The sequence below is a fragment of the Aegilops tauschii genome, chromosome 1 (genome assembly GCF_002575655.3).
Source record: "Aegilops tauschii subsp. strangulata cultivar AL8/78 chromosome 1, Aet v6.0, whole genome shotgun sequence".
Classification (NCBI taxonomy): Eukaryota; Viridiplantae; Streptophyta; class Magnoliopsida; order Poales; family Poaceae; genus Aegilops; species Aegilops tauschii.
Window position 1 is genome coordinate 299,162,168 of NC_053035.3, and position 12,421 is coordinate 299,174,588.

Below are 12,421 nucleotides of genomic sequence, written 5' to 3' on the forward strand. Positions count from 1 at the left end.
TTCGTCAAGTGTGTTGTTTTAACCTTCAACAAGGACCGGCCGTAGTCAAACTCGATTCAACTGAAGTTGGAGAAACAGACACCCACCAGCCACCTGTGTGCGAAGCACGTCGGTAGAACCAATCTCATGAACGCAGTCATGTAATGTCGGTCCGGGCCGCTTCATCCAACAATACCGCCAAATCAAAGTAAGACATTGGTGGTAAGCAGTATGACTATTATCGCCCACAACTCTTTATGTTCTACTCGTGCATATAACATCTATGCATAGACCTGGCTCGGATGCCACTGTTGGAGAACGCAGTATTTCAAAATTTTCCTACGATCACGCAAGATCTATCTAGGAGATGCATAGCAACGAGACGGGAGAGTGTGTCCACATACCCTCGTAGACCGAAAGCGGAAGCGTTTAGTAACGTGGTTGATGTGGTCGAACGTCTTCACGATCCAACCGATCCAAGTACCGAACGTACGGCACCTCCGTGTTCAGCACACGTTCAGCACGATGACGTCCCTCGAGCTCTTGATCCAATTGAGGATGAGGGAGAGTTCCGTCAGCACGACGGCGTGGCGACGGTGATGATGAAGTTACCGGTGCAGGGCTTCACCTAAGCACTACGACAATATGACCGAGGTGTTGAACTATGGAGGAGGGCACTGCCCATGGCTAAGGGATTGTCTGTTGTGCCTTTGGGGTGGCCCCCTGCCCCCGTATATAAAGGAGGAGGAGGCCAGCCCCCTAGGGGCGCGCCAAGTGTGGGGAGTCCTACTAGGACTCCCAAGTCCTAGTAGGATTCCCCTTCCTTTTTCCTTTTCCGGAGTAGCAAAGGGGGAAAGAGAGAAGGAGTATGAGAGGGAAAGGGGGTGGGGGCACCGCCCCCACCCCTTGTCCAATACGGTTGGCAAGGGGGGGGCGCCTCCTCCTATGGCCGGCCCTCTCTCCTCCACTAAGGCCCATGTTGGCCCATTACCTTCCCGGGGGGGGTCCGGTAACCCCCGGTTCTCCGAAACTTCCCGAACCATTCTGGTGTCCGAATGTAACCTTCCAATATATGAATCTTTACCTCTTGACCATTTCGAGACTCCTCGTCATGTCCGTGATCTCATCCGGGACTCCGAACAAACTTCGGTCATCAAATCACATAACTCTAATACAAATCGTCATCGAACGTTAAGCGTGCGGACCCTAGGGGTTCAAGAACTATGTAGACATGACCGAGACACATCTCCGGTCAATAACCAATTGCGGAACCTGGATGCTCATATTGGCTCCTACGTATTCTACGCAGATCTTTATCGGTTAAACCGCATAACAACATACATCATTCCCTTTGTCATCGGTATGTTACTTGCCCGAGATTCGATCGTCGGTATCATCATACCTAGTTCAATCTCATTACCGGCAAGTCTATTTACTCGTTCCGTAATGCATCATCCCGTAACTAACTCATTAGTCACATTGCTTGCAAGGATTATAGTGATGTGCATTACCGAGAGGGCCCGGAGATACCTCTCCTATACTCGGAGTGACAAATCCTAATCTCGATCTATGCCAACTCAACAAACACCATCGGAGACACCTGTAGAGCATCCCTTTCCCCTTAATATAAATAACAACTTTATTATTGCCTCTAGGGCATATTTCCTTCATCCCTTTCCCCTCTTTCCTTCTCCTCTTAGGCCGGTGCATATGTGGGGCGCACCAGTATCTTATGGCTGGTGCGTTTCCCCTCTTGGCCCATAAGGCCCATATCTTTTGCCGGGGGTGCCCGGAACCCCTTCCGGTGACCCGATAAGTACCTGGTACCCCCCAAAACACTTCTAGTGTCCGAATACCATCGTCCTATATATCAATCTTTACCTCTCGACCATTTCGAGACTCCTGGTCATGTCTGTGATCTGATCCGGGACTCCAAACAACATTTGGGTACAAAATCACATAACTCATATAATACTATATCGTCATCGAACGTTAAGCGTAGGGACCCTACGGGTTCGAGAACTATGTAGACATGACCGAGACACCTCTCCGGTCAATAACTAATAGCGGAACCTGGATGCCCATATTGGCTCATACATATTCTACGAAGATCTTTATCGGTCGAACCGTTATGACAACATACGTAATTCCCTTTGTCCATCGGTATGTTACTTGCCCGAGAGTCGATCGTCGTATCTGCATACCTAGTTCAATCTCATTACCGACAAGTCTCTTTACTCGTTCCGTAATACATCACCTTGTGACTAACTCCTTAGTCGTTTGCTCGCAAGCTTATGATGTGTATTACTGAGAGGGCCCCGAGATACCTCTCCGATACTCGGAGTGACAAATCCTAATATCGATCTATGCCAACTCAACAAACACCTTCGCAGATACCTGTAGAGCATCTTTATAATCACCCAGTTACGTTGTGATGTTTGATAGCACACAAGGCATTCCTCTTGTATCCGGGAGTTGCATAATCTCATAGTCGAAGGAATATGTGTTTGACATGAAGAAAGCAATAGCAATAAAACTGAACGATCAATATGCTAAGCTAACAGATGGGTCTTGTCCATCACATCATTCTCCTAATGATGTGATCACATTATCAAATGACAAGACATGTCCATGGTTAGGAAACCATAACCATCTTTGATCAACGAGCTAGTCAAGTAGAGGCTCACTAGGGACACGGTGTTTGTTTATGTATTCACACATGTATTTAGGTTTCCGATCAATACAATTCTAGCATGAATAACAAACCTTTATCATGAATAAGGAAATATAAAATAACAACTTTATTATTGCCTCTAGGGCATATTTCCTTCAGAAATGGTTACTTGACTTTATAGTAATTTTTTCTTGTGAAGCTTGTGTACGGTTTCATGCAGCACAACAACCCCATCAAGTATGTTCCGTCTTAAAGATGACTCAGCCGGCTCGGGAGCTTTATGTGTTCCATCTAAAACACCTCATCATCAAATTTCCCTTCTGAAAACGGAGCACTAAAAACACATTTTTCCGCCTCTGCGACTCGAGAGATGTCATCTGTTATGGACTCATCGAACGAGAAATTGCTCCCAACTGGTGATCCATAAAGATATTTGTAATATTTTATAGAAAATTCTGAACCTAAAGTAGTTCAGCCTCTGCAGTTCCCCCTCGGGTACGTGAAAGAACAACAACCTGTACAAGACCATGTTGCTGAGGAAGGAGTTGATTAAAACCAAGCGTCTCCCATATGAATGAGGTTTTCCCTTATAGATGCAAGGTGTTTCTTAGTCGCTCTTCCACGTATTTCCACCCGGCTATAGTAAGTCACCAGTAGTGGATAGGAATACCAATTTATCGGATCGGAAACAATCCAAGATGGAAACCGAAGATCTCAGCATACTCAGACGTTGAATCTACAACCTCAGCAAAGCAAAAAAAATGCTCTTGTGGAAATTTATTTTCAGACCCGAAAACTCCTCGAAAGGGCATAAAAACAACTTAAGATTTCTTACTTTATCCAAGTAATGGTCCATAAAATCACATCTCTATTACGTGCGGCCACTTTATCCCATTCAATGATAATAGCAAGCATGCTTGCCATAATATTGAACAAGATAGGGGACAAGGGGTACCCTTGGCAGAGACCCTTTCAAGTTTGAAAGTAGTTGTCGACGTTATCATTGACCTTGATGGCGACACTACCACGAAAGATAAAACTCTCAGTCGACCTCCGCTACTACGGCGAGAGCCCCTTCACACAGATAATTTGTAGAAGAAATGGTTACTTGACTTTATAGTAAAAGAATTCTGTTGAAGCTTGTGTATGGTTTCATGCAGCACAACAACCCCATCGAGTATGTTTCGTCGTAACTCAGCTGACTCGGGAGCTTTATGTGTTGCATCTAAAACACTTCATCATCAAATTTTCCTTCAGAAAACGAAGCACTAAAAACACATTTTTCCGCCTCTTAGACTCGAGAGATGTCATCTGTTATGGACTCATCCAGCGAGAAATTGCTCCCAACGTGGTCCATAAAGATATTCGTAATATTTTATAATGAAATTCTATAGCGAACCCCCCCCCCCTCGCGCGATACGACCCTCATCCTGGTCGAGCACAAAGATATGTTTCTTCCTATACCTCTCATTAGCGAGCATATTAAAGTATTTCGTATTATCATTTCCGTGAGCCAGAAACTGTAATTGTATGTTGATACCATTTAATTTCTTCCTCGTGCAAGAGACGGGATATCCACTTGTCTAATTGGCTTTTCTCTCTCAATATCTAGATAGGATAGTGGCCGTACCTCCGTGATATTATCGAGCTTGTCAATCATGGAAGGCAACATCGACGTTTCCCTTTTACAGATCGACGATATGCTTAGCCCATCCATGTAGGAATCGTCGCATTCATGGATCCTAGAATTCCATCATTGAATGGGTGTATTACCTCATCGTTGTCTAGCCCAAACTTTCCTAACCAGATCGGCAAAGCCCTCACTAGTAAGCCATCTCAACTCGAGTTTGAACTTAGGATGTTTACTTGATTGGGAAGTTTGATCAAAATCGGTTAGCGGTTGAGCATGACCCGATCAGGCATTTATTCTTTGCAATGCCCGTAACGAAGCTAGGGGAAACTTATTTTCCTTGTTAGTGGTTGCTAGAACCCGGTCAAGTTTTTCATAAGTGGGAACCGGTTGACTATCCAGCCAAGTGAACTGGCGACCAAACACAATGATCTTCCGTAGGTCCAAGCTATGGATGATATCACTGAACATGAAAGGTCATCGCTTGTCCAACTGGTCACTGTTCTTCTCACGTTGATAACAAAATATCCCCCCACCCCCAAATGAACATTGGATGTTGGTTATCACGACATGTGCTAACAAATTTCTGAAGGAAAACAAAACAAAACTCCTCTTAAGATGCGCCATACATGACTACTAAACTCAAAAAGTTATTACACTTGCTCCAACGGTGAAACTTAATATGATATTGAACCTTCAACATAGCCAGAAGTAACATGTATGTTGAGTGGATGCGAGGCAAGATTGCATTGGACCTCACGGAGTAGGGTAAAATGCACAACACACAATTGTAACCACATGAAAAATGGTCTAGAACATTTGTCGGAAAGTCACATTTACCGGACTTTGTAATGGTACCCCTCACAAAATCGGTGATATTGTTATGTTTAGCCAAGTCACTAAACATCTGTTATTCCAAAACATACCTCTCATGATGAATCACGATTAGATTTAGAGACATTTGCCTTCTTGGACAGGTATCAACGACCTTAAAAAGTCATTTTTAAGACCTTATTATTTTTCGAGGTCATTCTCTTCAGCCTGTGTTAGTAGTGCTAGTTTTGAGTTTGTTTTAAGTACATTATCTACTAGGGGGTCTATAGAAAGGCATAGAGAATTTATGTTTTTTTACGGTAGACAATTTATGTTGGAATTGCTTTGCTCTTTTCTTTACAGCTCAAGCAAATAAGCTTGAAAAAAAATGCTTTTATTTGAGTGAGGTCCTGTCTTCCGTGCCCGTGGCTAAATCATTGATCCGATGGCCAAGATCAACTGCTTCTCCGGAAAGGGAAGACACCCGGCCTGTTCATTGTATATGTAACTCTGTCCAACCTAGAATAAGAATGTTAACCTATCCGATCTCTCCCAGAAAAATAACATATCGTGATTAGAAATTGAAAGACACAGTTCCAACATGCGAAATTCCTTTTCGAAGGAGAAAAACGTACAAAATCCGGCCTACCAGCAAAACGGCAGAATAACAGAGTACAGCTCGGTTCCTTGCCCGCACGTATGCCACGCCGTACAAATCTCCACGATTTCGCGAGTGCGTGCAGGCACGACTTGGCCCGAAGATTGAACGATATATGTTCCTCCTCAATCATCACCGGCTGATCTAACCACCACACTGATTGATCCAATCCGACGTAGTGCACACTATAAATCCACTCGCCCCATGCCATCTTCTGACAGAACTCAGCCAAGAAGAGAGCACTACTACAAGGGAAAGCGAAGCGAAGGCAATGGCTTCTGCTGCGTCCAAGTCCGCGGCCGTCTTGGTCCTCCTCGTCTCCCTTGCCGGCGTGGCCACCACCGTGGACGCCAGGTTCCGGGCCATGCAGTGGACTCCCGCCCACGCCACGTTCTACGGCGACGAGGCTACGGCCGAGACGATGGGTACGTCGCCTGCACTGCACACGTACTACATTGATCAATGACCATGCATGCTTATTCCTTGTTATGCTGATGTATCGTGCTTGTGTTCTCGCAGGCGGGGCGTGCGGGTACGACATCACGGCGGGGTACGGCGCGGACACGGCGGCGCTGAGCTCGACGCTGTTCCTGGACGGCTACGGGTGCGGGACGTGCTACCAGATCCGGTGCGTGAAAGCCACGGCTTGCTACAGGGGCTCGCCGGTGATCACGGTGACCGCGACCAACCTGTGCCCGCCCAACTGGGCGCAGGACACCAACAACGGCGGCTGGTGCAACCCGCCGCGCACCCACTTCGACCTCGCCATCCCGGCCTTCAAGAAGATGGCCGACTGGCATGCGGGCATCGTCCCCGTCATGTACCGAAGGGTGCCGTGCATGCGCAAGGGCGGGATCCGGTTCGCGTTCCAGGGGAACCCGCACTGGCTGCTGGTGTACGTCACCAACGTCGGCGGCGCCGGCGACGTCGGGGAGATGTGGGTGAAGGGCGGTGGCGGCATGGGGTGGCTGCGCATGAGCCATAACTGGGGCGCCTCGTACCAGGCGTTCGGGCAGCTCGGCGGCCAGGCGCTCAGCTTCAAGCTCACCTCCTACACCACCGGGCTGACCATCGTCGCCGCCGACGCCGCGCCGGCGAGCTGGAGCATCGGGCTCACGTACCAGGCTCGCGCCAACTTCAAATAGGAGTCGAAGCGAAGGTCTGAGGCACAGCACACTTGGGTGATTGCTGCCCTCTACCGTTTTTCGTTACTTCGTTCCTTACTTTCTCTAGGACACCGTCGCGCGTTGCCCCTGTCCATGTGAACCACGGGGGGTTTGACGCACGCACTGATAGTGAAAAACTCTGCAGCACGATCAAAGCAAAATGTTTGCAGCTTGTATTGTGCCTAAAAACACCCTAGTTCAATTAAGAATTTTCCGTGCAATCAGAGGTGGCTGGTGGACAGACTAAAGTTGCTACAACCCTAATAACACCAAGCCACAAGAATACTGATTTGTAAAAATAAACAAGCAAAGATCAATTCTCCTGACAAGAAATCGCTTACAGACAATAAAACTTTGTTGAAGACGCGTCCCCTTTTTAAAGTCCTACTGTATTTAGGGTTCAACTGGGTTGCCTTACCCCTTCTTTTACATCTTCCTTTAAAAGGAAGTGTTCACATCAAATTATTTTTGAAGAGATCACCGAAACAATCACACAAAAAAAGTCGAGAAGACACAATCAAGGAGTTAAGTTCAAAAGTATCCACACATCCATCATTCAAGCAGAAGGACCTGAGTTTTGTTTGGTCAACACCAGACCACACGTCACAAATGTCCACGGTCACAATGGAAAGCTCTCCACAATACCCCGCTTTCGGTTATATTTAGTCATACTTCATATTTTCAGGTGCGGTAATTTATGATTTTAGACTGCTACGTTGGATCCTCAAACCAGAGCAGGGTACTGCTTGGCCTGCAGCCGAATGCGTCTCTTGTACTCTGCTGGATCCTGCAAAGCAAAAGAAACAATGTGAACGGATGATACTGAAGGACTAACGGATGAAAGAATCTTGCTCAGTTTTTAATTCTAACCTGGATAAAGAGGTGATAACCATCAGTCTGGGCAGGATCAGCTGGATTAGGTTGATCAAGCAAATCCTGTATTCCAACTAGAATCTGCTTAACAGTGATGGCAGGTCTCCAACCCTGAGAATATGCAACTTGAACTGTAAATTTGGTGGTGTGCCATTTCAATAAAACCTAAGAAAATAGCTTTGCTGGGCTTACACTATCTTCATTGAGAATCGAGAGGCAGACCGTCCCTGAAGGATAGACATTTGGGTGGAAAAAACCCTGCGGGAACTTGCACTTGGGAGGTTTGCTAGGGTAGTCCTCACTGAAATGGAGAGTAAGTGGGTAGTATCCACTTTCCCAATCAGTCTGCGCAAATGACGAAGGAGTAGTTAAGACACTTCAGTCAAAAAATCCAGACCTTTTGGAATGAATTAACAGGGACGACAAAACAAGAAAGAGATATACCAATTACCAAGTGAGCAATGAGTTAACAGCATGACAAAACAAGAAAGAGAAATACGAAGTGAAGAACATATATTCACCACAACAGTCATATCACAGAACTGGGAAAACATATGCAAGAGATTAGCAAAGTCCACCAGATGCAAGGCAGAATGGTTTGACTGCACATTATCTATCTATACAGCAATTCCGTCCTACTCCTCCCCCTGTTGATTCAACAACTTTGCATGTCTGTGGCATTGTTGTGAATCCTTTCCCACTGGTCTCAAAAACGGCAGCAGGAAAGCATGGATCTGCTAACAGGTCGTACTCAGCCTCTCCTGCCTACATTTGCCATTTTAGGGATCCTATTGTAGCGTCAACCTCACCAAGGTCTGGACTATGAAAATGGAACATAAGTACCGATACTTTATTTGGCTTTGGCTTCAGGAAAGGCTTCTCACCAATAAAAATATTTCTAACCACGGCATCCCAAACAACACCATGTGCTCCCTATCACCCTATGTGATGAGCTTCCTGAAAACTCTACATGCCTGATCCTAGTGTGACCATACTCTTTTGGCATCTGGACTCTCATGGCCAAAACTGGTTTGATAAGCTAACGTTACACCTTGCTCATCATCAGGTCACTTTGCCAGCAGCCTGGAGGTTTTCTTTTTCAGCAGCTATCAGTGACGAGTTGACGACTCTTTGATCTCAGACTCTCAGTGCAAGCAGCAATCACCCAAGCTGCACATTCTGGTCTCACGTGGCCACGCACGCCGCACAAGATCACCACTTCTCGCGCACGTCGTGCCTTGTGAAAACTGCGGACTGCGCTCTATGCCTCTTTTGTAAAGTGTACCATATATACACATGAATGGATGAGCAGCACCATAAGGTGCATTGCATACTCCTACGGCTTGTCTACACTCAGCTGTAGCATATAGCTACTGCAGTTGGCACATATTAAGGAACACAACAGACGCGTTTTTGAGCAATGCACATCTACAGAAACGTCTAGCTGAGCGCATTAAGCATAATGTTTATCTTCTAAAGCTCGGTGCAGTTTGGGTTTCGATGGGTTTGTTTCACAGCGCCCACTACTACTAGACACGAGTAGTCGTTATTAATTTTCTTTTATTGAGGTCTGATCTTTTTGGACCTGATTGTTTGATATGTAAAAACTTATTTTCTTCTTAAATGCATTGGCAGTACACCTGCCTGATTCCAAAAAAAAAGGCATGGCCAGATAACTTGAGTTCCCTGGTCACATCAGAATGGGTAAAGGCAAATCGTGTTACAGAAAAGTATCTATCCTCATGTGGCCAAAATTATTAACTTTTTGCTTGGGTTCCTGTGGCTCATGTTGTGTGTTTCATCTCTAGCGTGCATAAACATGCTTGGGAATCAAGGCTTTGTTGCCACTGATGTTGTATTACAGTTTTGTTGTACGTAAAGTATGGACAAAAGGCACATTAGTTCTATAGCTCCTAGGTTAGGGTAACAGATACGCGATGAGGAAGAACTGAAGATTAGTAATTTGTCACGAATAACATCACAGTTCCTAATACCCAATCCAACAAATAGGTAACATAATCCATAGATGAACCACCAGACATAGACCAAAGCACCAATCGAACCTAGTTTTAGTAGTCTACTACTGTAATAATACCACGAAAGTCCAGAAACCCTCAATTTTCACACACGCGCAATAGGCGATTGCGCAATATATAACTATCAAAGACAAGCCCTTTGCCTCACAGACCAAACCAGATCGAATCGAGGGGGGGTGGGTTCGGGCGCTCCACAGTTACTCAGGTACTTACCCCCTGCTTTCCGGGGATGGTGCAGTTCCAGATCATGAGATTCACCGACCCGTCGGCCACCGTCTCCGGCTTCGCGACGAATCCCTGCGAACCAGAAGGACCAGATCAAGACCCGAATCGCCGGTAGGAGGGGCGGGGGGTGAGACGCGAAGGGGGAGGGGGGTGATACGGACATGGGGGTGGTTCTTGCGCCAGGCCTTGCGCTCCTCCGCGAGGCGGCCCCGCGCGATCCCTCCTCCTGACATGGGCGGCGGCGGAGGAGGCTGCTGGCTGCTCTCTGTCGCTGAGTCTGGGGTTTGGGTTTCGGAGTCTGCGCAGATGACGATGCGTTAGAGGGTGCTTGGATCAGCAGACTTATTTTAGTACTAAAAATAGTCTCTTTAAGAGGCTAAAATTCCAAGCACCCCTGACTAAAGAGGGGCTAAATTTTTTTAGTCAAGGGTACCCTTACTAAAATGTGGATTAGTCATCTCTCTCCTCATTTAACTCTTCTCCTTTAACACAGGCGAGTTCTGGATTGGAGGGTTTGGAGAATAATAAATGCTCATTAACTTGATTTTAGTCTCTTTAGTATTTGGGTCCAAGCATGGGTGAGGCTAGCAAGTTTTAGTCTCACTACTTTTAGTCATGAGACTAAAACGTATCCAAGCACCCTCTTAGTTCTTCTTTTCCCTTTTATCTCTTTTCTTCTCTTTTTCCCAGCGAAATCTCTTTTCTCCCGAAAATTCGATTCTAGCCCAGGCTCAGTTGCTCCTCAAATCTCAGCCGCCCGCTCGCATTTAGATCAGTGCCTCCCTTGTATTTGAAGATGTACTATTTTCTTCGAGAAACTTGCAATAGGTTTGTCATTAATCATGGTAGTACAATGAACACCAGAAATAAAAAAAATACATCTAGATTCGTAAACCGCCTAGCGATGACTACAAGCACTACAGTGAGCCGAAGGCGCGCCGCTGTCATCATCCTTCCTCGCTGGAGTTGGGCAAAACTTATTATAGTGGACAGTCAGGAAGTCATCATGCTAAGGCCTCATATGACTAGCGCACCAAAATATTAACCATCGCCGTTGAGGAGAAACGTTGTTCAAAAGGATCCAACTTGAAGACACACTCACGTGGATGAACGAACACCGGATCCGAGTAGATCCACCAAAGACAACCACCGACCGAATCGTGCGAGATCTGCCGGAGACACACCTCCACATGCCATCCGACGATGCTAGACGCACCACCGGGACGGGGGCTAGGCGGGAACAACCTTATTTCCTCTGTAGGCAGCCGTTGTCGTCTCGTCTTACTGAGCAGGACACCAACCTTAGCACAACTCAAAGAAACATATAAAATGAAGTCTCCTCCCGACAAGGGTCGGGATCCACCACACCCCATGGCCCTAAAGCCACAGTAAACGAGACAGATCGGCGCCACAGCCAATGGGGGCAAAAACCCTAACCGCCTTGTTCGCTAGGAGGAGTGGCGAAGGGATTTAGTACTCTTCTTTGTTAGTATCTGAATATGTATTCGGCATGTATTTGGTATGAACTTCACGTGGGCCTGAGCACATTCAATTGTGACAGGCGGTATTGATGGTGTCCTAGATTAGGGGTCACTCACCACGTTGTCTCCTGGCCAGGTGGGCCGGACCAATGACCCCATACCAGTTCACCAGCAGACAATCTCAAGACGGCCCACGGAGCGTAGAAGGAACATTTCTAAGACTTGGCGCATACTCCAAAACTTAGAAGTCGTCTACAACACGTTTTACCTTCTATGTAGCTGACCTAATTTTAACCGTAGACCCCCGGTACCTACATAAACCGAGGGTAGGGCTTGTAGACAACACACAATGATCTCGTGGTAGATCATTGATAGTCCGCAAGTGCACAGGGTTCAATTGTAGTCGTTTCAAAGTAAGAATTTTAATCCCACGGAGAGCACATGAATCAAACTTTTGCCTCTTGTAATGAATTATGGATTTGTGTCTGTAGATAATTATAGACTCCAAACAAAGTGAGGGCAAAATTAAATTATAATGGAGTTGTGAACAAAGCTTTAAAATAAAAAACATAAAGGTAATAAGTAAACAATAGTTGAAGTGACTGATGGAATAGCAGAGGAGTAAGGCGTTCTCAGGGAGTCCAGAATCCCCATTGGTATGTTTCTAGTGCACGTATGCTGGGGCATAGTATGGTATGGATACTTTTTTCGTGAATATGCAAGGTTGCGTATCATTTCATTGATAGGTGGAAAGGAGAAGTACATGGTAGCACTCGGGGGGGGCGTACACTCAACGGCGTCCCCAGGAGTGCGGCGCGAGCATGAGGAAGGATGCTCAGCCTTTGTACACACGATCTAGGTTATAGGGATAATAAATGCTAAGCCT

At 46.2% G+C, this 12,421-nt stretch overlaps 2 protein-coding genes across 2 annotated transcripts; one reads left to right on the top strand and one right to left on the bottom strand.

The window, feature by feature from the left end:
* The first annotated feature begins 5,994 nt into the window (after positions 1-5,994).
* Positions 5,995-7,132, top strand: LOC109774477 (putative expansin-A30). The gene is made up of 2 exons (XM_020333197.3): positions 5,995-6,179; positions 6,274-7,132. Exons 1-2 carry the CDS (start codon positions 6,026-6,028, stop codon positions 6,897-6,899), a joined length of 780 nt encoding a protein of 259 aa, XP_020188786.1. The 5' UTR covers positions 5,995-6,025; the 3' UTR covers positions 6,900-7,132.
* A 313-nt stretch (positions 7,133-7,445) lies between these two features.
* Positions 7,446-10,400, bottom strand: LOC109774475 (SUMO-conjugating enzyme SCE1). The gene is made up of 5 exons (XM_020333195.3): positions 10,216-10,400; positions 10,043-10,126; positions 7,986-8,138; positions 7,791-7,904; positions 7,446-7,707 (listed from the first exon to the last, which is right to left on the bottom strand). The coding sequence occupies exons 1-5, from the start codon at positions 10,285-10,287 to the stop codon at positions 7,645-7,647; spliced, it is 486 nt and encodes a 161-aa protein (XP_020188784.1). The 5' UTR covers positions 10,288-10,400; the 3' UTR covers positions 7,446-7,644.
* Positions 10,401-12,421: the final 2,021 nt, after the last annotated feature.

Coding starts and splice junctions, on each gene's coding strand:
- LOC109774477 (XM_020333197.3), top strand. CDS start 6,026: ATGGCTTCTGCTGCGTCCAAGTCCGCGGCCGTCTTGGTCCTCCTCGTC. Junction 6,180..6,273: donor GGCTACGGCCGAGACGATGG/GTACGTCGCCTG, acceptor GTGTTCTCGCAG/GCGGGGCGTGCGGGTACGAC.
- LOC109774475 (XM_020333195.3), bottom strand. CDS start 10,287: ATGTCAGGAGGAGGGATCGCGCGGGGCCGCCTCGCGGAGGAGCGCAAG. Junction 10,127..10,215: donor GGCGCAAGAACCACCCCCAT/GTCCGTATCACC, acceptor TCTGGTTCGCAG/GGATTCGTCGCGAAGCCGGA. Junction 7,905..7,985: donor CGATTCTCAATGAAGATAGT/GTAAGCCCAGCA, acceptor GCATATTCTCAG/GGTTGGAGACCTGCCATCAC.